Below are 22,795 nucleotides of genomic sequence, written 5' to 3'. Positions count from 1 at the left end.
CGGCTCGTAAGCCTATGGATACAGGAAACGATTCCCTTGGAGTTTCTGAAACCAAATCTCGATGATACGAAAAAATAAATAAAATAAAAAATGAAAATTAAATGGAATTCTGACAAATTCCTGATCCCAGGATCAATCGAGTGTTCTCTCTTTTACAATAACGTCAGTTTTGGCCGTTATTTCTGTTCTATCTCTGTTATTATTGTCGTTGTTTGAACCTTATATGAATGTTCAGTATCTCCTATGTCTTCTTTGTAACTTAATAATGGTGGAAAGTTAATAATGATAATGATAATATCAACTCGATTTTGTTCCACGAAACATCTGTGTCTGAGAGAGAGAGAGAGAGAGAGAGAGAGAGAGAGAGAGAGAGAGAGAGAGAGAGAGAGAGAGAGAGAGAGAGAGAGAGAGAGAGGATTGAAGAGCAAAGCTCTTCTTGACATCTTTCTCCAGGATGTCCCCTTCGAAGGCCAATTTCTTTTCAAGAGTCCAATATTTAAGCTTTGATGGGAGGCTCTCTCTCTCTCTCTCTCTCTCTCTCTCTCTCTCTCTAAGTTCAAGGACAAAATTCTTAACAAATGATATATAATACATATCACTTTCTTGAACCAATCTTATCCAATATCCCTTTGGGGGTGTTGTCAATAAAATTTGGGGTCTCTGGGCCAGTAATCTCTGTCTCGTTGCTTTTCCCAGGTAATGAAATATTGATAGGCCTGTAATTTTCGATCTAGAAGCAGGAGGTGACCCTATTCAACCTGTGGCCTTATGCCAAGTATACATAAATATTATATATATAATATATATATATATTTATATATATATTCTGTCCCCAGGTCAATATAGAACAATAGATCTTCCAGACAATAGGTCTATGTTGTTTTGTCTCCTCCTTAAAAAGGGGGTTGGTCCCCTTAAAAAGGAGGTTGGTCCCCTTAAAAAGGGGGTTGGTCCCCTTAAAAAGGAGGTTATCCCTTTAAAAGGTTCCCTTTAAAAAAAATTCTCCTTTATTAAAAAAAAAAACTCCTCACAGAAGCTTCTTGGAAATGGCTCCAAGAACCTCATTAAAATAAGGTGTTTTTGCCAAAATTAAGGCCAACAGGTCAAAGGTCACGTTTCCCTGAGGTCAGGGGATGTTGGTTACAGACTTACGCATACACAAACACGCACACAGACAGACAAACAAACACACAAACACTTAAAATCCCTACAAACACCCTTCACAAAACCACATAAGATTTCCTCTCTTCACCAAGAGACACTTCTTTGTTGCAGGAAATTGATGTTATATAAATCTCCCGGATTATTCTTCTGTAATCCTTTCCGCCTTGTGGGGGATTATCCCCCCTTCCAAAAAGCATGGGAAGGAGTCTCGTAGGATCCTCTAGGGATTACAATCCCTATATAAAGAACGAGGTGAGTAGGTAGGTGGGATTTAGGATATCAAGTTGTCAAGTAAATGTGGTTTTGTAATGAGTTTAAAAAGTATATATAAAAAGGATTTTAATTTATATGTAACCTGTCCAGGCATTAATGAATACCTAACGAATGCTTTCGCCAATTTTCACCAAAATCCGCCAATACTTTTTGTGATATATGAATACCACTTAACACATGTTTATGAACTTTTATTCAGCACTGGAAATTGACTCTGTAACTTTTCAATCCACTTTTTAGAAATAGGATTAATGCCCATATCCTATGAGGATCTACATAGGATTGAAAAGAGGTATATATCCTTCAGACAAAGTAACCAGGTTTTATTGGAATCCTTTTAAGAGGCTGACGCAATCAAAGGATTTCCACAACATCCTATTGACCAGACCATAAAATAAAAAGGGTTTGATTTATTCAACAAGGATTAAAGGGAACTCCTTATATGTTACGGAAGGATGGACAAAAAAACCTAATAGGATTTGTCGTATCTTTTTGAGACAGGATAAAAATATATGAAAAATGTTACGAGGAAGATTCAGATAGATGAGAGAGAGAGAGAGAGAGAGAGAGAGAGAGAGAGAGAGAGAGAGAGAGAGAGAGAGAGAGAGAGAGAGAGAGAACTTGCAACAAAGGAGAAATATAATTGATAATTGCATCTGTGAATTTTTTTTTAAAAAAATAATTTATAAATAGGAACAATAATCATCTCATTCAGGAAAACGATTATTTTAGAATTATATTTTATAATACTAAAGAAAGTAATTATTAATTATATTTTAAAATAATTGTTAATTATATTTGAATATAATTGTTAATCATATTTGAAAACTATTACTTATTTTTTAAAAGAATCATATTTAAAAAACTGATAATTATCTTCGAAAATAACTAAAAATTTTGTAAAATAATAATTGTATTCTAAAATAATTATGAATTATATTTCAAAATAATTATTAATTATGCTAAAAATAATTATCAATTATATTCTAAATTAATTATCAATTATATTCTAAATTAATTATTTTTTACATTTCAAAATAATCATTAATTCATTTCAAAATAATTATTATTTAAAAATAATGATTAATTATATCTAAAAATTATTAATAATTATATCTAAAAGTAATTATTAATTATATTTAAAATTAATAATTATTTATCATTCAAAATCATAATTGTATTTGAAAATAATTGTTAGCTACAATTCAGAATAATTATATTTGAAAAAAATTATAATTATATTTGAAAATAATTATCAATTATATTTCAAAACAATAATTATTTATAAAATTCCAAATCATAATTACATTTGGAAATAATTATCACTATATTTCAAAATAACAATTACATTTGAAAATAACTATTAACCATAATTCAAAATAAGTTATGTCTGAAAATCATCTTTACCTATAATCCAAAACAATGATTAATTACATTCTAAAATAACCAATAATTATTTTCTATCCAACTGTGAATATTTCTCCTTGAGTTTCTTCCTGACTCTCTCAGCTACTTTCTTCCGGAGCCTCTTCCTCTTCTCTCTCTGCTTCCTCTGCTTTCTCTTGACTTTCTTCTTCTTCTTCTTCTTCTTCTTCTTCTTCTTCTTCCTCCTCATCTTCTCATTCCTCCTCTTCGCACGGACCACCTCCCCGTCAATCGCTTTCTCCAATCTCCCCACCTCCCTAGTACTTTCTCTTGCACTTTCTTCGGTACTTTCTCTCCCTTTCTCTTCTTCTTCTTCTTCTTCTTCTTCGTCGCTTTCTCCTTGGCAGTGCCTGTAATGCCCGTCCCGACGGTCTTCTGCTTTTTTGCAGTAGGAGAATACGAGGAACAGAAGACCGAGTCTTCAGTGTGAGCGTAGATCCAGTCCGTGAATTTGAACAGCTTGGTGTAAACACCTGTCAAAGAGAAAGAGAAAGCGGGATTCCTTTCAGAATTGGGTCGTGCGTCCACCTGCCAAACAGGAACACACTTGGCAAGTTTGATCAAGATCCGTTCATCCATTCTTGAGTTATTACAGTTAAAGCGAAATTATTTTCATCAAGATCCGTCCATCGGTCAATGAGTTAGTAAGCAAAGACTAACATTATTCATCAAAATCCGCCCACTCATTCTCGAGGTAGCTTGTTGACAGACACCATCAAGATCGGTTCAACTGATCTCGAGTAACTTAGGGAAACGTAAAGACACAAACCTGGATAGCTGGGTAGCCCACAACCGACCCCCCAGCTCGTGATGCCAATGTCGAAGTATCTGTTGGTTGCGGCATCCTTCCAGACCAAAGGACCTCCGGAGTCTCCCTGGAAGGATGCATTTTGGGGGTTAGTTATCCTGGAATAGGACCTCAAGAGTCGTGAGGCCGGACGGATGTTTCAACCTTGTTCGAGAACATCATCAGGGAGTTGTGCAGAGCTTTGGAGTGTAACAAAATATATATATATATATATATATATATATATATATAGAGAGAGAGAGAGAGAGAGAGAGAGAGAGAGAGAGAGAGAGAGAGAGAGAGAGAGAGAGCTCACCTGACAGGCATCAGTTTTCCCACCATAAGCGCAAAGCATCTTGGAAGTTATCTGATCCGGCGAAAATTTGAAGTTGTCCCGACAACTCTTCATTGAGATCACTGCAAAAAATATTATATATAAATTATTTCTCACGTTATTTTCCTGCAGAGGCCGACGGCAGGGGCAACCCAGTGCCCTCACCTAGCCCAGGAAGTGTTGGTGTTTGCTAAATGAATTGATTTTGTAGAGAAAGTAATGATCTACAGAGACGGAATGAAAGCGAGATGGAGTTTGTACTTATATCTAAGTATCAGAAAGGTGAGAGAGAGAGAGAGAGAGAGAGAGAGAGAGAGAGAGAGAGAGAGAGAGAGAGAGAGAGAGAGAGAACTCACCCTTCACAGAAGTATACCGCAGGACAGGAGACCCTTCCTTGTCCTTCGTGTTCACCTTCCCCCACCCCATGACCTGGACGGTCTCCCCGTAGAAGATCAGGTCAGCCGGGGTCAGGCAGATGGGGTTGACCCGCCAGGTCAGCTGGAGTTGTTCGGCCAGCCTCAGGAGCGACACGTCGTTGTTTGTGGTTTTTGGGTCGTACCTGCGAGGGTTCAAATCACAGGCATGTTTACGTGCAATGAAAACGCGACCTCGTCCGAAAAGTTTCGCTCAAGAAGCTGTTGATTATTTTTTCGATACATGCTATAAATATTTTTTAATTTTCTCTTTGCAATATCTTTATTAAGGATATGCATGTTGATTTATTTTCCGTTCACAAAAAAATTCCTTCTTCTATTTGCGTAATTGGCAAGTTGGCAACATGTTTAAGGTCAAGTGGACAACATGTTGGCAACAATTTGACAACATGTTTGGCAACAAGTTGACATGTTGGCAACAAGTTGACATGTTTGACAAGTTGAAATTGATAACATGTTGGCAATAAGTTGACATGTTGGCAATAAGTTGACATGTTGGCAACAAGTTGACATGTTGTCAACATGTTAACAACAAGTTGATAGCATGTTGGCAACAAATCAACAACATGTTGGCAACAAGTTGACAACATGTTTGCAACAAGTTGACAATATAAACCCAGACTTACTTTTCATGCTGTTTAATCTCGGCTATCATGATGTATTTCTCTCTCGACACATCGTGAACGGTCAGGTCGTGGTCCCCTGCGCGTATCACCAGTTCCTCGGCCAGCCATCTGTGTTATTGCAATAAAAATACATTTGTGTAATTCAGTAGTTCTTGCTTTCTCTCTCTCTCTCTCTCTCTGTCACTCTATCTTTCTATATTATCTTTTGGTGGTCTCAATCTTTTATTTCATCTTTCTATATTATCTTTTCTGGTCTCAATCTTTTATTTCAATGCTTTTTCTTTCTCTCTCTCTCTCTCTCTCTCTCTCTCAATTTCTTATTTCATTCTCTCTCTCTCTCTCTCTCTCTCAATTTCTTATTTCATTCTCTCTCTCTCAATTTCTTATTTCATTCTCTCTCTCTCTCTTTCTCTCATTTAGTTCTCTCAATTTCCTATTTCTCTCTCTCTCTCTCTTACTTTATGAAACAGAGAGAGAGAGAGAGAGAGAGAGAGAGAGAGAGAGAGAGAGAGAGCCAACAAAAGGTTATGAATGAAAGAAGAGTTCATTCATCCCTCGTAGGAAGATAGGAGGTCACGTGACACCACCTGACCTGTCTCCTCACGTGTGTTGGTGGGGAGGGGAGGGGTGAGAGTGACCCCTGACCTTTCTACAGGATAATATTATTCCCTACAGGGTATTTTTCGCTTTAGTAGAATGCTGATGGGAATTATTTTTTTTATTTCATTCGTCGAGATTCCATAATCCTTCCTCATCCCCGCTAAAATGAGCTCCCCACCCCCTCGTGGGATCGATCCAGTGCCAAAGGGATGATTAATAATGTTATGTTAGGTAACTCAGAAAGATTGTAAGATATCTTTGAGATTTATGAAACCAAAATGAAAAACTGGTCGTCTGAATGTTCTCTGAAATGTAAAGTGCGGAAATATGTAGGGGAGCTGACTTTTAGAGAGGTCAGGGGTCACAGGTCATGGGTCAAAGGTCACAGGTTAAACTTTGGAAGAGATTAATTATTCAGAGAGAGAGAGAGAGAGAGAGAGAGAGAGAGAGAGAGAGAGAGAGAGAGAGAGAGAGATCATTTTAACCATTTTGTTAAATCAAATCTCGTTTAGTGGCCTCAAGCCCTTATTTTGTTCATCTCTCTCTCTCTCTCTCTCTCTCTCTCTCTCTCTCTCTCTCTCTCTCTCTCTCTCTCTCTCTCTGTTGCCTGAGCTCGTTCCCTGCGACAAGTTTTCAATATCTGGAGAATAAACCACAGGTTTAACTTCACAAAAGAAGCCCATTTGACCACAGACAGAATAAAATCACTGTTAAACCCACTTACATCCTAAAACTGCAGGATAAACCAAGGGTTTAACTCCACAAAAGAAAAAAAACCACTGATAAACAGAGTTCCAACTTACCCATCAGTGCAGTGGGCTGCTGTGATGACGTATTGGTCGCTGATGATAGACCCACCACAGTTGTGTAAGTGGCCCTTCTTGATTTGAAGGGACACCTGGAATGGAATAAGGGAATGATGATGGAATGGGCAATAATAGCTGGAATGGAATAAGGGAATGACAGAATAGACAATACTAGCTGGAATGGAATAAAGGAATAATGACAGAATTGACAACAATAGCTGGACTGGGATAAAGGAATATAATCTGAGAATTCTGTACCTATAGTTTTTTTTACATTTCAGTCTGTTGTCAGTCCTAACAATCTGATAATATATATGTGAATATATATACATACATATAATATATACATATATATACACATACATATAATCTAGGTTATAGACTTTGTGGGATGGGGTTGTTAGCCCCTTACCCCTTCAACCTTTCAGCCACCAAATCCAACCCAAAAATGCCTCTTGTTCCCTAAGAACCATTTTCATTCAAATTTCCATTCATAACTCAATGAATGCCAATATTAAATATGAAATGTGAACAGGTCACTGAACAAACCAGTAATATCTTCACATTGTTTTCAGGTGAATTAACCCTTTCAATCTACAATGACAATCGTTGCTTCTTATCATGCAATACACACCTGGGAAACTCTACTGAAGTGGCAACATGCATTATTGACAGCATTGCAATGTGAATGCTTTCGAAATTACTCTTGGTGTGTGTATATATTATATATATATATTTGAACATTTTGATCAAGGGGTGAAAACAGAAGGTGAGGGAAACACAAAAGTTGTTGGTGAAAATGGAGCCCAAGCACCACAGGAATAGCTGGTGATGGTGACGAGAAGCTACAGAGACCAGGGAAAGTATCACAGAACTCACCATCCAAGGAAACTCGTTCGGCGCGGTCTCCTGCCCGTTGACAATGCGAGACGCCGGGCTGTTATAAGTTCCACATTCTGCAACAGAACAGATTAATATGCCAAACGGTAGAATGCATCTATGGTTCTATTATTGGTTTTGTATTATTCATTACAAAGTCTCTGTAAATCAATGGTGAGTATTTAGAAAGGTTTAGGATCTCAGACTCAAATCTTTTATTTTGTGCTTTTTTGAGATCAGCTTAATCCAGTTACACCTGGAGGCATAGCTATCAACTTACCACAGCCTTTGTTCACATTCTTGGGTTTAGGGCCAGCTCCCGACCTGCCCTTGAACACAAGCTGCTGCAGAAGCCTCGTCTCTTGTTCTGCATCGACGGGGTCGTCTTTGAAGTCCTCAGTCATGCTGGAGTTGCCTCCTGAAGAACTGCTGGAGTTGTGCTTCCTGGTGTAAGGGCTGTTCATGATCGCCTCCATCCAAACGGCATTGTGGATCCTCATGGATTCGCTCAAACACGGAGGAAGACCTGGGGCACTTTCATTGGAGGGGGCGTCACAATCGGATGGGTTTTCACTCGTCCCCTTAGGGTACGGTGTGACGTCACTAGAGCCAATGTCATCAACACCGTTGTTCGTCATCCCCTTAGGGTACAGCGTGACGTCACTAGAGCCAATGTCAACAACACTGTTGTTCGTCGTCCCCTTAGGGTGACGGCGTGACGTCACTAGAGCCAATGTCATCAACGCCATTGCCCGTCATCCCCTTAGGGTACAGCGTGACGTCACTAGTCTCATTATCCAATCCACCAACTTCCCTCCTGCGAAAAGGACGCATCATCTCGCTCCGTGCTTCCAAACCGCCGTCGCGGACATCTCGCGCCTTCCCCGCTGCTTCCACCCCAGGGGGAAGAGGAAGAGAAAGCAAGCGAAAGCACCAAAAGAGCGAGAGGAAGTGCTTTGGTGAGGAGGGGAGTGCTTCTGCCCCCTCCTCTTGTGGCTAGCCTGAGGCCACGATGTCTGGCTCCCACTTCCATGGTCCTTGTCTGGGAAGAAGAAGATCCCTTGGGAGGGTGGGCTCTTTTCTGGTCAAAGTCCTCAGGCTCTTCTTGACGACTTCCGCGCCATCTTCTCTCCTCTGGAGTCTTCCCTTCTTCTTCTTCTTCTTCTTCTTCTTCTTCTTCTTCTTCTTCTTCTTCTTCTTCTTCTTCTTCTTTTACTTCTCTTCTCCGGGTTTTCGAAAATAAGTTTTGGAAATGAATTTGGGAACTGTGGCAGAAATAAGTGAGGAAATCAAAGGTTTGTTTTGATATTATTAAACACTAAACAGGCTGAATATAGCTGTATTTTAATCCTAGATCAGATTTTACTGCTCTCTCTTTCTCTCTCTCTCTCTCTCTCTCTTTATTCGCCAAGTATTGTTAATGAGAGTTTTCTTAACTTTTCCTAAAAGTTTCTGGCTCAATTTGATTTAAAAATGGTTGAAATGATTTTCTCTCTCTCTCTCTCTTTCATAAAGCTTTCTCTTCCATTATCATAAATGTATTACAAATTATTATCACTTATCTAACATAAACTAAAAGTAACTGATGAAAAATTCCATTTTTAATAACAATATCGTGATGGTCGATGGTCACGTATTTATTATATTTTTTTCTCTCTAATTCCAAGCAAGGCTGCGACCCACCATAATCGACTGACTACCAGTATTTCTCTATAAATTATAGAGTTTTAGTCTATATATATTGATTTTAAAGCATGTACCTAGTGATAAATATAGAAATAATTGGCTTGCTGCAATCAGATGTGTGTGTGTGTGTGGTGTCATTCAACCAGGGAAAGAAGAGAGAGAGAGAGAGAGAGAGAGAGAGAGAGAGAGAGAGAGAGAGAGAGAGAGAGAGAAATTCAACTTTGTTAAATCATCTTGGGCAACAATTTTAAGGAAAACAGTTAAAAATCTCTCATTAATATTACCTGGCAAACAGAGAGAGAGAGAGAGAGAGAGAGAGAGAGAGAGAGAGAGAGAGAGAGAGAGAGAGAGAGAGAGAAGTCTTACCTTTATCAAAACACTTATAGAATATTCCTTGGCCCACACACAAATTCCTCACAACATCCCAACACTGAAAGGTATATAAGTTCTGTTCCACCACTGAGATAACACTAACAGGTGTTGCGGACCAATGTTGGGAGGCTCTCTCCCCCAGTCTATTGTGATACTCTACACCTGTGCCCCTAATTATCGACAGGTGTGGTGGACACAGGTTTTATGATACTTCTCTGTCTTCCGGACAGCGTGTTTTTGTTTGCGTGGAGATATCTCGCGAACGGGTGGGCGGAATTTGGTGAAATTTTGTACAGGTATTCTTGAGGTGACATTTGGGCCATGTTGCAGGTTTGGTGAAAGTTGGAGAAGAGGTAGGATGGTTTCCATGGCAGCAAAGAGTTGAAACGGTAACATAAACTCACAGATATTTCAAAATACAAAAACCACTGATTTGTTTCTTTAGTTGATCTGGGTAGTGGATTGTGTATATGGTGGTCAGTCAACTGTACTGGTTTGCAGCTTGTTGAGAGAAGGTTTGTGGAGGAAAAGGAATAGAATAGATATATATATATATATATATATATATATATATATATATATATATATATATATATATATATACACAGTGGGCTTGACCCCAAAAGAATAAGGCTACCGTGTGTGGGGACACCTGTGTCCTCGTAAAGTATATCATTCCAACTTCCCCGAGAGATTTTGACTTTGATTTTTGTTTCTGCCTCAACTGATAGCCTTGCTATTAATTTCCACGCTTATAATTTACCTCCTCTCTCAGCAGCAAGATTCATTAACCCTTATCTTGTCCTGCTTACTAACGCAAGTGTGCAAGGAAGACTTTTCTAACACTCAACTAGGGTCTGGTGGTCACTGACCTGTACATAACCTATATTCTTCGACATGCCATATAGTTATTGTTACGTGCAGCTCATATGGCTGTGAAAAATAGGAGTATCCAGCTCAGCTCTCATTAATTATGTAATAATATATATGTATATAGACATGTACATGTCGTCAGTGAATTTTTCAAGACCACGGAATCGATTAATATTTGTCCATACCAACTGTCCGTGGGCACCGGGTTCGATTCCTGGGCAGGGCAAGGTCATAAAAACCTATGGAGCCAGTTGCTTGCAAATTCAATGGCCTGTCCCAGCATGTGAAGTTTCTGTTTCACAAACATGGCTGATTCTGCGTCCAGGTAAGCATATATTTTAGTACATATGCTACCCATTTACCTACACTTACCCACATGAGTCAGAGCATACCCACTGGCCACCTGAAACAGCTGCTTCATCTATATATTTTGGTCAGAGAAAAACACCTGTTCCATCAGTGTGCCAGGGAGGCGGAAGCATGTGTAACAAGTGGAGCACAAAAATGTGTCTACCTGCTTCAGAACTCACACACCTGTTGCTTAGCAGAGTGCGCCAGCTTGGCCTCACCCGTTGTAGTCACGAGATCGATCCCTGGGCGAGGAGAAGGGGAAGAGAGAGAGGAGAAATGAATCAGAAGGGAATTTGGGTCGGTTGACTGGAACCAGGTTGTTGTGTTGTCTGTGTGTGCTCTAGGCTGTACTGGCATAGTCGGGACATGTGGAGAGAATTGGAGAAATATTGAATACAAACTGATTATAATGAAGAAAGATTTACAATACCATCAACAAACATACTGTAGTCCTCAGAGAAGGGAGAAAAACATTGAAATGAAATAATAGCTAGTAGGATCACTCTTCAGGGCTCCGAGACAAAGTGGCCATCAAAATCCTAACCTTCCCTGACCTGATGCAATCCTTGGTAGTAGGAAAACATCCTAACTCTATAAATGAAAAGGATGACAAACATAGGATGCCAATTCACCTATTCAGTAAGGAATTCCAAAGTGATAATATCCTGACACTTAAGTGGTAATTACCACTAACAGCGTGACAAGGAATCGTTTATTCCAGTGGCCAATGTAATTCACAGCTGGGAGAGATGTAATGTGCTCATTATAGCAAATGATGCCTCAGTTTGTCTCTAATTAAATCCCGCCTACGCTGCCTTTGGTGCATGAATATCCAGACTGTTATCCAACGACAAAGGGGAGAGAGAGAGAGAGAGAGAGAGAGAGAGAGAGAGAGAGAGAGAGAGAGAGAGAGAGAGAGAGAGATGTCAGTATAAAGGGGGTAAGGTATAAACAATTATCATATTACAGGCAAGAGCTGTGTCTTCTGATATCAGGGAGAGAGAGAGAGAGAGAGAGAGAGAGAGAGAGAGAGAGAGAGAGAGAGAGAGAGAGAGAGAGAGAGGGGCATGCACTTAGATACACGGTTCATTGACCTTTTCTGCAAACCAATGAAAGTCCCTGTTTAAATATTCAACATTAGAACTGCTTCAGTCTGTTCTTTTGGGGCTGACAGTAAATGTCCACAACCAACATCCCTGAAGCAAATCTGATTGGTGGAAAATGACGATATTTATATATACATAAAGTCCTTTAATATTCAAATAATATTTTAAAAGTGATTCCTTCATTCCATGGTGTTAAATTACAGGATTCATGGCCCCTGAACATAACTCAAAAAGCCTGTCAATGCTTCTGTGATAATTCTGTCAGTTTTTTAATTATATATATTTTAATTGGTTAGACAGCTGCATCATCTGATATGAATTTGATGTGATTTTATAAATTTACCAATATACACACATATATATATATATTTTTATATAAATATATATATAAATCTTCTCCCTCTTTCCAACACTCCCCTACACGCGTCACTGCAAACCTCTAAAGCCTACAAATTCACACACAGACTACAAAATCAACCTGTCAGAAGAAAATTAGGCCTATTTAGGCCTATGCCGCATCGTCAACATAATTAAACCTATAATTCCAACAGTCCCTTCGGGTTTGTTGGCTCAATTGATCACAAACTTAAAGCGGATGTCCTGATCCCCCCGTTGCAGTCTTTTCCTGGACGTTGGCTCGGGTTAGGCCTTGTGCTTTGTGGCGTCACATGCTCGAGGGTCAGTTGGTTTGGTCAGTTCTCGAGAGGCCGTGTGCGGTTCGAGTTTTAGGTTCAAAAGTGCGTTTTTCCATGAAGGATTCAGCTTGGTTTGGGGAACTTTGGTCTGTACACACACACACACAAATGTTTACACACACATACACATATACACACACACACACACATATTTACACACATGATGGCAGCCAGGACTTGGGTTGTTCCATATGAATGGGGTTCTTCTTCATACACGTGAACCTAAAACTTAAGGAAGCTTCAATATCGCTTCGTAACGAGCCTTAAATGAAAGAAAAATGGGCTGATACTCTGTTAACACATATCACTAATTTGGCAGGACACTGGACAACCATTAATAATAATAATAATAATAATAATAATAATAATAATAATAATAATAATAATAATAATAATAATAATAATAATAATAAAGTCTGGTAGCCGAATGCTTTATCGCGACTGCAACACAATTCTTCCAATTATAACTGATCGCCCTATAACGCTAATTAGCAGAAAGCGAGTTTCATTAGTTAATTGAACGCCTCTCACAATTCTGTCACAATTGCTGTGAGTGGACACGCTCGCTCTCCACCTAAATGGATGAGACCATTTCCAACGTGAAAATCTGGAGAGAAACGGTCTTTCTAAACTCTTCTTCTGAAGGGTTCGTTAGAAAGACAGTTCTAATCGTCCTGGCTTGTAGAATGATTCACATCAACTGCTTTCCTCATCTCTCCACAATTCTTCCTCCTTCTTTCTCTGTCTACTCCAGATCCTCATTTAAAATCTGAGACAATTTCTTCAGGGCAGCACAGAAAACTCTTGAAGACTTCAGTGAAATAAGGGATGATTAAAACTCGATGTAACAGAGGTCTGTCACGTTTTAATGAGAGCACAAAATACGTCAGTAAAGAATATACAAAGATCCCTTTGAAAAAAGGTGCTTTGCTATTTTACAGTTACATGAGAAGGATGAAAGTTTTCACTGTTCAGTACAGGGAATGCACAGACATGATACCAATAGCTCTTAACAGCCTCAGGAGAAGCCTCAGGCTGTCTAATGGCCTTCGGAGCTGTTAAATTTTTAAACAAGGTCCTATCAACATTAAATGAATGTCAGGTCGTTGATGACTTGTTGATAGAACCACTGACAAAAAAGTAAATTTTCTTTCACAAGTACTCAGTGATGTTAAATGGATATAACTTTGCTGCAATTACCATAAAACAGTGCAGCATTTTCACAATGGGAATCTCTCGGGTTTTATATATCTTACCATTAATTGAATAAAAAAAGGATTCAAAATCTACCCAGACATTCACAGCCCTGAGGAAATGCAAGGGCTTGGGAGACTGTTCTGGGAAATTTGGCTGGATGCAGCAGAGGTTCCCCAATAAATAAAATATTTATACCAAGGTCCAAAACACCCTGAATGATTTTATTTAATAGGAAGAATACCCCGTGATTGGGATTTTTACACATAAATATAAAAAACTAAAAAATTACATGTATCTCTCCACAAGAATCTGCCGTTTTTCACTCCATCCCAATTTTCTTGAAAATTGGGGTATTTTGCAAACTGGTACCCACACACACACACACACACACACACACATGAAGAGACGAAAATGATGATTAAAGCACCACACCAGTATATGATATCCACACATATATATACACAGAGTAACAAAGTTTAAGCTAACTATAGTTATACCATTCTTCAGAAATTCTGGTGTCATTGTATTCACTAAGCAAATTGTTTATATTCATGACACATTAGAATAAAGTCTCACTACACTACATCATAATATTCGTCATGTACCACGTTTTCATTGTATCCTTGTACAAAAATGTCATACGTATGATATCAGCTGTCATGAAATCACCAGAATTCATTTAAATGGAAATGGTCATGGCGACTGGTCACAATTCAGAAGCCAGATTTTCTGTTACTTAATACTCCATCTTTGCAACAGAATTCTGGATGATAGGGATACTGGACGCCTAGGAGGAACTAGGCTGTTAGTTGCTCCTTCTCATCTTGGGTTTAGCAAATACCTTCGTTGCAATGCTTTGCAACATACAAGTCAAACATCAAAAAAGTGCTTCAGTCCTTTAGGTTACAGCATCACAAATTCTTACACGCACACAGCTACTGAGAACAAAATTCGAGAAACAATACACTTTTCAAGGTGTTGTCGTGTTTTAATGATTCAACAAACTTGGAAATTTTCGTTGTACTGTGTATACTAGTCGATAAAATGGTTAATTTCCAATTGTACATACATACTTGAAGTTTTGTTTTGGGCCACAGAGTGCCCAGTGGTTAGTTCTTTGCTTCTAAAGTCTCCAAGTCCATGTACCCAGCTGTGTAAAAAATGAAAACTGCAGCCAAACATAAACCCTTGAAAGATTACTCACAAAAACATCTCTTTGACAATATCAGCATATTTCTGATCTTCCATAGTTGTATTAGTAATGTTACTTAGGTATATGACTTGATGACACAGTCATAAGGTAACCCTACTACAAAGTCTGCATTTGTATGGGCTAAAACTGTCCATCACTTGATGGCAAGAATGTCTCTGTAAATGGAGACTATGCAATATTATAGCAGAGTTGCCAACTCTAATGCTGTTGATAAATGTAGACTTGTTATGGCACAGGGTATTCAGAACTCTCCAATGATGAATGAGGTTTCATTTGCACTTTTCAGATCAGGCATCAGTTGCCAGAAATAAGAAATATATCACTGGTCCACTACATGTTAAATTCACCCTTGTTCTGTCTTTCTACGCCAAGCTAGACTATGAGTATATAACCTTGAAGCAGAGAACAGCAGTCATGATGCAATTTGTGGAGCTCCTTGTCTTGCCTTGCTTCTAAGAGAACGACCTAAAGCGTCATCATCTGGTCCTCGTAAAATGAGCTAAAGCTTTCCCTAGTCCTGCGTCTGGAAGAACATAGAACCTGCTACAGCTTCATTCTCTCCAGTATCTGAAAAAGCATGTCAGAGCCTCAATATGCCTTCATCTAATATGAGTATGCTACAACCTTTGCTCAAATTCGCTCAGTTGTTGCATCCAAAAGGTCCTGCCAGTGTTTCATTTGATACGTGCCAAAGTCTCGACCAAATCTTACGTCCAGTCCTACGCTTGAAAATGTGCGTAAAGCCTCATAAAGTACTCACAGATGATACTGAAAACTTGCTTATTCTCACAACTCATAGAAGATACCACAGCCTTGCATCTGGGAGAGTATGCTAAAGCGTATTCAACCCTTCACTCCACAGAAAATACTAATGTCTTCCTCAGCCCTGCATCTGATGACACTCTGAAACCTCGGCTGGCTGTACTTAATAAAATCTGTAGCCTTACCCAGGCCTGAATCTGACAGAATATATTAGGCCATTTCTACTGGAGGTTAGGAGTTTTTGGAATAAATACCAGGGGGGTTGGGATGAAACTGCTATGTGGGTGCTACCCTAACATTTTACCTCCAAATCTAACCTATCCCAGGAGCAGGGTAGAAGCAGAAATATATTACCTTGGCCAAGGGGGATTTCACCCCCTAGGAACCCCCTCAGTAAAAGTAACATTTCTTAAGAAGTGTTATTCACATTCTAAAGATTCACTGAAGACTTGTCTATTGTTGAAGAGTACTGTGATGTAATTATGTATGGTTTAGTGATGCCATGTGATTAAGTTAGGAAAGGGGAGGCCATATTAGCTACAAATACTAATGCAAAGTTTTATACTTGACTGTCATGACAAATTCTGATATGCCATTTTTCTAAGATCCTTTGATTTTCAAACTGAACTTTTGAAAAATGAAAGGTCATTGAGGTTTCTTTTGGGAGACATTTGCCCGTAAAGAGAGGAGAAATGAGTGCATTACTGAATCAATATGACATGATTCTTAGCCACAGATGTGAATATAAGAGAGAGACAGGCAGATTTTTAGGTCATTGAGGAGAAATAAGGATTGCTTTAAAACCAGGTCAACCGTTCAGCTTAACTTTTCAACTTATCAAGAGGGAAAACTGGAAAGTTATAAATTACAGTCACTAAAATGACACTGGAATGGGGATAATCTCAGCGATGCTTATAACTCTACAAGAAAAGCCCAACAGCGATGCCGAAAAATAACAGAGACACTGTTCTGTGATGCAAGGCTAATATTCTGACAGCATTGCAATGTTGACACAACAAGTAACGACTCTTACCAAGAATCTATCGCTCTGTGACATGACCTAAAGAAGTCCAAACAACTTTGGACATTTGCAATCATACCGACTTAAACTACGACAAAATCCATGGCAACACTTACATCTTATGGGGTGAAACCACAGTGTTTTTCCACAGAAAGATGACACAGCTGAGATGGCGATGTAGCGTAACCTAGTCAGTTGAAAACTAACAAGGAAACTGACAATAAATTGAAACCAACAGGAACAATGACACTTGTTAACACGATAGCAACTGTAATGCGGTATCACTCTCACTCAGCAATCAGCCAAGGTGATTTTTACAATTGTGTTATCAAGCAATGATGGTGACCTTGCTGAGTGGCTGACAAAGAACCACACTGCAATATGAGCTGACAGCCTCCAAACGAGCTGACCAGTAAAAGTGCATTAAACCACTCTGCTAAATTAGCTGACACTGCTATACTGTTAGCCTTCTGAATGCTCATCAGATCTAGGACTTAAAACTCACTGCATGACTACTTGAAACTATTTTGCAGATCTGACTCGAGGCTTCGGAACTCACTTTCGAACCCGCTTACAATGTTGGCAGTTACTACTGACTACAGCTGTCAGCAGTAACTCTACTTAACTGTCACTGCTTACGCTGACATCCTTCAAGGTGCCGATCACATCGTGGGCTTTCAAACCATCTTGGACTGACTGTCTCTGCTATGCGGGCATTTTAAATGATAATAATAAGACTGAGGGCTTTATAAACTACTTTCGGACTATTCGCCGACAGTGCTGTGCTGGCGTTCTTCACAGTGCTGATCGGACAGAAGCTCTGACCAGCTGTTAGACCAGCTGACACTTATTCTTCAACCCTTCAAGTAAAGGACTGGGTTAATGAAGTGCTTGTCATTGTAACTCAGCACCTCTCACGAGAGAAATCCTGAATCTAAAGCTACAAACAAATCTATGAAGCCTTCAACAAAATCTCAACGGCTCTGTCAAAACCTAAATACTTCTCTGATGACCTCCTTCTTCCAGCCTCATTAGTCCCACTGTATAGCAGGATCGGTCGTTCGAGTCAACTTTCTCCATCTATTTCTGTTCCTTGCATCTTCTTCTTCCCCCCGTCCCACCTCACCCATATCCCTCCTAACACATCCATCCATCTGATCCGCTGACTCCTCACACTCCTCTTCTCCATCACTGGCATGTTCTTGGCTCTCTTGATTGGTTCCACCTCCTCTCTTCTTACTACATGGCCATAGTATCTCAGACGAGCTTCCCTCCCTTTACATTACTCATACCACACATTCTCCTTATATCTTGACTCTCCCTGCTTTCCAGAAGTGATATTCCAGCAGTCCATCTCACCATCCTCATCTCGCTTCTCTCCAATACTTCCCTGATGACCGTAACCGCTACATTCCCCTTTAACAGCCATGAATGTGGTCAACACAATCCCATTACAATTCTGTAACTGATTCAACATAATCATCTCCAACATCAACATCTGTTGCCAGGAAATGAGCACTCCTAGTCTTGAGTTCTGACGACTCTGAAACACCGATAACATCCAGAACTTGCTTAAGCAGCGAGATTTCTGCTTTTGTAGTAGGTCAGTCTTTATTAAACTGTCATTGGGCGTGACAGATATGGCAACTGGCAAATTAAGAGCAATGTACTTGAGACTTGACCCAGGAATACCTCCTACGCACTCACAGTGCAAAGGATTTCCTTACATTCAATGCCCCTATCTGTAAGTACCATTTAGTAAAACAGCTTTCACCAAAAACATACATTTAAATTAAAGTTAGTAACTCTTCAGAGGAGGATATAAGGGTATAACAACAAATCCGCAACTGGAGATCAGGTTCCGATGACGCTTCTGACGAGCGCCCAGGCGACGACGGAGATGAAAACGGTCGCGGTTTTCGAGAAGCTGAACCCAACCACCGGAGACGCCTCGCTGATGTAGTTCATGGCGTGCGAGTTGCAGAAGTCCGTGTCACACGACCTGTAGCATGCTATGACTCTCTCGACCCTGTTGTTGGCCAGCTTCTCGTAGTGGACGCCGCAGAAGTGGGACATGTTGGTCTCGGCGCATTCCCGGAACATCACCTGGGCCTGGCCTGTTGAAGAGAGGAAGAAGAAAACAGGAATAATATAAATGAAAGACCAAGGTTGGAGCCACCTTGAAATTAAAGGTTGAATACAGACCCTTCCAGAAAGTCTTCTATACATCTTCAGATACCTGCTGTGACAGGAAAGTAAATACCCCTAGACAACTTTTATAACAGATAAATACGGTGAAGGTCTAGATGAGATTTTTTACATTATTCTCCAAAAAGATGCCTAGTGTCCTTACATACAAACTCAGTACAATTTACCAGTTCTGTTTTTTGGAAAAATTTCCTTACCTAGACGAGTGGGCACCGTGCAATACTGTCCCTGTCAGAGGGTTGTTCAAAGGCCAGTTATAACTATCATAACCACCTTTCTTACACTGTTCTCTCTAAGGCTCCTAACAACCTGATCTTCAAAGGCAAGGGGACATCAGGGTGAAATATAAAAGGCAACTCTTTCTTCTTGTCTACAAACCAGTTACAAAACCAATATGATTTGGGGATATCTTAAGAACTGAAAAGTCTGCTAAATGAAATGAACAATCTAGGGTTTGAGAAGGGATAGATCTTGAAGATTCAATACAATGAAGCCCAACACTGTTAGATTATGTAGTCAACTTTAACCAAGTCCACAGGTTAGTAATATAAGAATAATTTGTCTGTCACTTATTTTGATGCAAGTAGGAGAATAGACTGGTGTCATAATATATATATATATATATATATATATATATATATATATATATATATATATATATATATATATATATATATATATATATATAATGTGTGTGTGTGTGTGTGTGTGTGTGTGTGTGTCACTGCACCAGCAAAATGCTGTAATGCTCCTCCAAGTTATTTGTCATTCTCTCTTCAGCAATAAATTTAATGAGCAGCTCACATCCAGTGGTGCGCCTTTACGAAACACTCAAGCCATAATTAAACGAGTAGCTTATTCCGACCGGATCTTTTCCGTCGGGTCTCGTAATTACCAAAAGGAAAAAAAATTAGAATAAAAAATAAGCAATTAAAAAAAGCCTTGCTGCAAAGAGGGAAAGAAAGTCATTACTCCACCATTCTTCATTAGAGAAATGGCTCAGTGCCGCCCATTACATTTGCTAATGGGATTCTGAAGAGAAGGAAGGTTCTTCTTCTTTCGACAGAGATGGGATGCCGCAATGGCGCAATGGGAAACTGATCAATCGAAGCTGTTTTTTCTGAGCTAGAATGGAGTCTTTCAGCTACCTTGTCCCATATACAGTATCTCTCTTTCTCTCTCTCTGAGAATTATTCAATGCCCCTTTTGCTTCAGTTCTTATTTTCGACAGCCACTTCAGCTCTGTATTTTTGCGTCATCTTTGGCTCTCAAGATCTGGGTGGTAATTCAATCTAGTGTATAGCGCGGGTCCTTTAATCTTATAGAATATGTTGTTAGTTGATTTTTATATGAATTAATATGTGATTTCCCTTTTACAGACTGTCTGATGATGGTGACAAATTATATTACAAGACTCTGGAACCGGTTGCGAGAAATGATGATTCTTTTCTGTTGCAAATGAATATGTATGTTTATATGAATATGAATTTACATATGTATATATTATATTATATTTATACTGTGTATATATATACAGTGATCCCCCAAAAATGAACCAAATCCACCACACGGAGAAAAACTACGTACGGTTTCCGGAGGGTGGAACGAAAACAGCCAAGATGGCCGCCTCTCTGTTCCACGGAACTTTCCGTGTTCCAGGTCTCCCGGCAGTGCCATGCGCTCTTTTTCTGTCCTAAAAGGACCAAGCGTCTCCCCAACGCGGTGAGGTTCCACAGGGAATCCTTTCCTTTTTGCCGTGAGGTTCGCTTTGCGAACCTTGCACGACACTTCCACAGTATTTCGACAGTCTTCCCCTGTATGTACTTAAGAAAGGTCAGATGCCTTTTCCTTGCCTCTGCAAAAAGTCCCTGGTATCCGAGTCCAGATTTTGGTTGAATTTGTTTTAAAAGAATTCAAACAGCAGCCCGACAGACACTAATAAACTAGAGTATTATCGACTCTAACAAAACACATTACTACTCAGACTAGAGGGTGACGTGGACGCATAACCTTCGTCTTGAAAATCTGACCTGCAAGCAGGAACAGAGCTAGAAGACAGACAATGTTGCGAAAGCATTTCTAGAACAAAGCTTCGTACTACAAGATTATCTACTCCAGTCAGCAGCAGTAGGAAGTGGTTGTGCTTTCACATCCGCCTATCTATCCGTCATCAATATCCGTCCTTCGGTTCTCGAGATATTTTTGTTAGAATGCCTGGGAGGTCCATCCAATGAATGTTTTACATTGTTTCATCTAAACCTATTCATACATTCTCAAGTTAGAATGTTACTCTGCACTGTGATGCCACGAGTAATATTTATTTTATCAAAATGCGTCCTTCTTCAGCAGTGGAGATAGACAAATACAACAAGCAAGAACTAAGTGTCTACCCGAAGAAGGTGCACAGGACACGACGGCTAAGTAGAAACAGATGGCTGGAGAATTATTGTAACTTCGTCAACGCCCTACTCACCAAAATATAATCCACAGATGATGACAGTTTGATCCAACTTTGCAACTCCTAACTTCCTGAACTAAAGACACGTTCTACGGTTGGATGATTCTGAGAATCAGTGATAATATTCAAATGATATTCAGTTGTAGATGTCTCTATTATTATTATTATTATTATTATTATTATTATTATTAATATTATTATTTTTCAGTAGATGAAACCTATTCACATGGAACAAACCCATCAAAGGGGTCACTGGTTTGAGATTCAAGCTTCCAAAGAATGTTGGTTTCAACCTCCCACTGCAACAGACCCTACACTGCAGCAGTAACCGGTCATGATACAGAGTCAGTGATTTTTCATCGAACTGGGGAGACGCGAACCCCCCGCGAAACCTGAGCGGCATGCCACGACACTCACCACTATACCAGCGGACCAGGTATAACTCAAATGAATCATGTTCTGACGGAAACTAAACTAAGCGATTCCTACGTACGTCGATCTAAACAGGGCTCATTATCAGATAAAGAAAGCTTTGATATGAAAACATTATCTTTAATAATCCGAAATGTAGGGAACATTTTATTATTTTCCAGGACTTTTCTGAGAAAAATCACCATATTAATCATATACAGAATGATTTTTCACTTTTAAATTTCAAGCCTGAGTGCTGCTTAATCCAGGATTGGCCTATTTCCTACTTTGAACAGATCTACCCAAACAGTATATGAATCATTGATCACAAATACTTTGACCAGCCAGTGGAATGTAGGTGTTGTATCAGATGAATTTTATGAATTCCTCCAATAGACTTTCAAATGTTTTATTAGTGTTGTTTATCGCTCATTTAAGAAAGACTAATACATCCAACTACAAGGTGATTTCAACTTCAAAAGAAATGGATCACGTCAAGAACAGCGAACCAGACATCTTGTCAAGAACAGCAAACCCAATGATCCCAATGTCAAGAATGGCCATCCCTTTCCAGTCCGAACTCCAATTCCACAATAGGGCTAGTACTAAACATGGCGAAACAGTGATTCATCTACACTGTTTCGCTGTGTTTAGTACTAGCACCTGGGGGGTCAAATGTATTTCGCTTTGTTTAGTTAAGTATACCTTATTTTAACCAGACCACTGAGCTGATTAACAGCTCTCCTAGGGCTGGCCCGAAGGATTAGACTTATTTTACCTTGTTTAGTACTAGCCCCTGGTGGAATAAATGTCTGGTACCGAAGTGTTCATGTCTAGAACAGTGAACCCGATTATTCCCACGTAGAGAATAACGAACCCAGTAATCTTCTTGTAAAGAACAGTGAACCCTGCTGCTGTGAGTGGGTTTGCTAGTCCTGACAGGACCCACAGAAACAGATAAAAACATAAAGCTATAAAAGATCTGGTATATATGTTAAGCCTAATCACACAAGGGCTGGGTGAGACTCAGAGGTCAGGGTCCCTCAAGGACAGGAGCTAATTTGTAAGTTACAGCTTTGCCTTCTTCAGGCTGGGAAGGTCAAATGAAGTGTGT

At 39.4% G+C, this 22,795-nt stretch overlaps 2 protein-coding genes across 2 annotated transcripts in view; both read right to left on the bottom strand.

Annotated features, from left to right (window-relative positions):
• Positions 1 to 2,742: 2,742 nt before the first annotated feature.
• Positions 2,743 to 18,033, bottom strand: LOC136856249 (uncharacterized). The gene is made up of 10 exons (XM_067133941.1): positions 17,897 to 18,033; positions 8,135 to 8,593; positions 7,609 to 8,081; positions 7,329 to 7,405; positions 6,447 to 6,541; positions 5,044 to 5,151; positions 4,340 to 4,542; positions 3,966 to 4,066; positions 3,632 to 3,737; positions 2,743 to 3,335 (listed from the first exon to the last, which is right to left on the bottom strand). Exons 1-10 carry the CDS (start codon positions 18,031 to 18,033, stop codon positions 3,049 to 3,051), a joined length of 2,046 nt encoding a protein of 681 aa, XP_066990042.1. The 3' UTR covers positions 2,743 to 3,048.
• The window catches only part of LOC136856333 (uncharacterized), a 39,280-nt gene continuing 29,741 nt past the window's right edge, over positions 13,257 to 22,795 (bottom strand). Inside the window, exon 4 of the mRNA XM_067134089.1 lies at positions 13,257 to 18,721. Within this exon, the coding sequence (XP_066990190.1) occupies positions 18,459 to 18,721 (263 nt within the window). The 3' untranslated portion in view covers positions 13,257 to 18,458. The remainder of the gene's footprint in view (positions 18,722 to 22,795) is intronic.

The sequence above is a fragment of the Macrobrachium rosenbergii genome, chromosome 35 (genome assembly GCF_040412425.1).
Source record: "Macrobrachium rosenbergii isolate ZJJX-2024 chromosome 35, ASM4041242v1, whole genome shotgun sequence".
NCBI lineage: Eukaryota > Metazoa > Arthropoda > Malacostraca > Decapoda > Palaemonidae > Macrobrachium > Macrobrachium rosenbergii.
This window is presented reverse-complemented; position numbering and strand designations above follow the sequence as displayed.

Bases quoted from the DNA above. Each gene is read 5' to 3' on its own strand.
- LOC136856249 (XM_067133941.1), bottom strand. From the start codon at position 18,033: ATGGCTGTTAAAGGGGAATGTAGCGGTTACGGTCATCAGGGAAGTATT. The intron at 4,067-4,339 runs GTGAGTTCTCTC...TATTTTTTGCAG, and splicing joins GCGGTATACTTCTGTGAAGG to TGATCTCAATGAAGAGTTGT. The intron at 3,336-3,631 runs GTTTGTGTCTTT...TCTCTTTGACAG, and splicing joins TGGGCTACCCAGCTATCCAG to GTGTTTACACCAAGCTGTTC.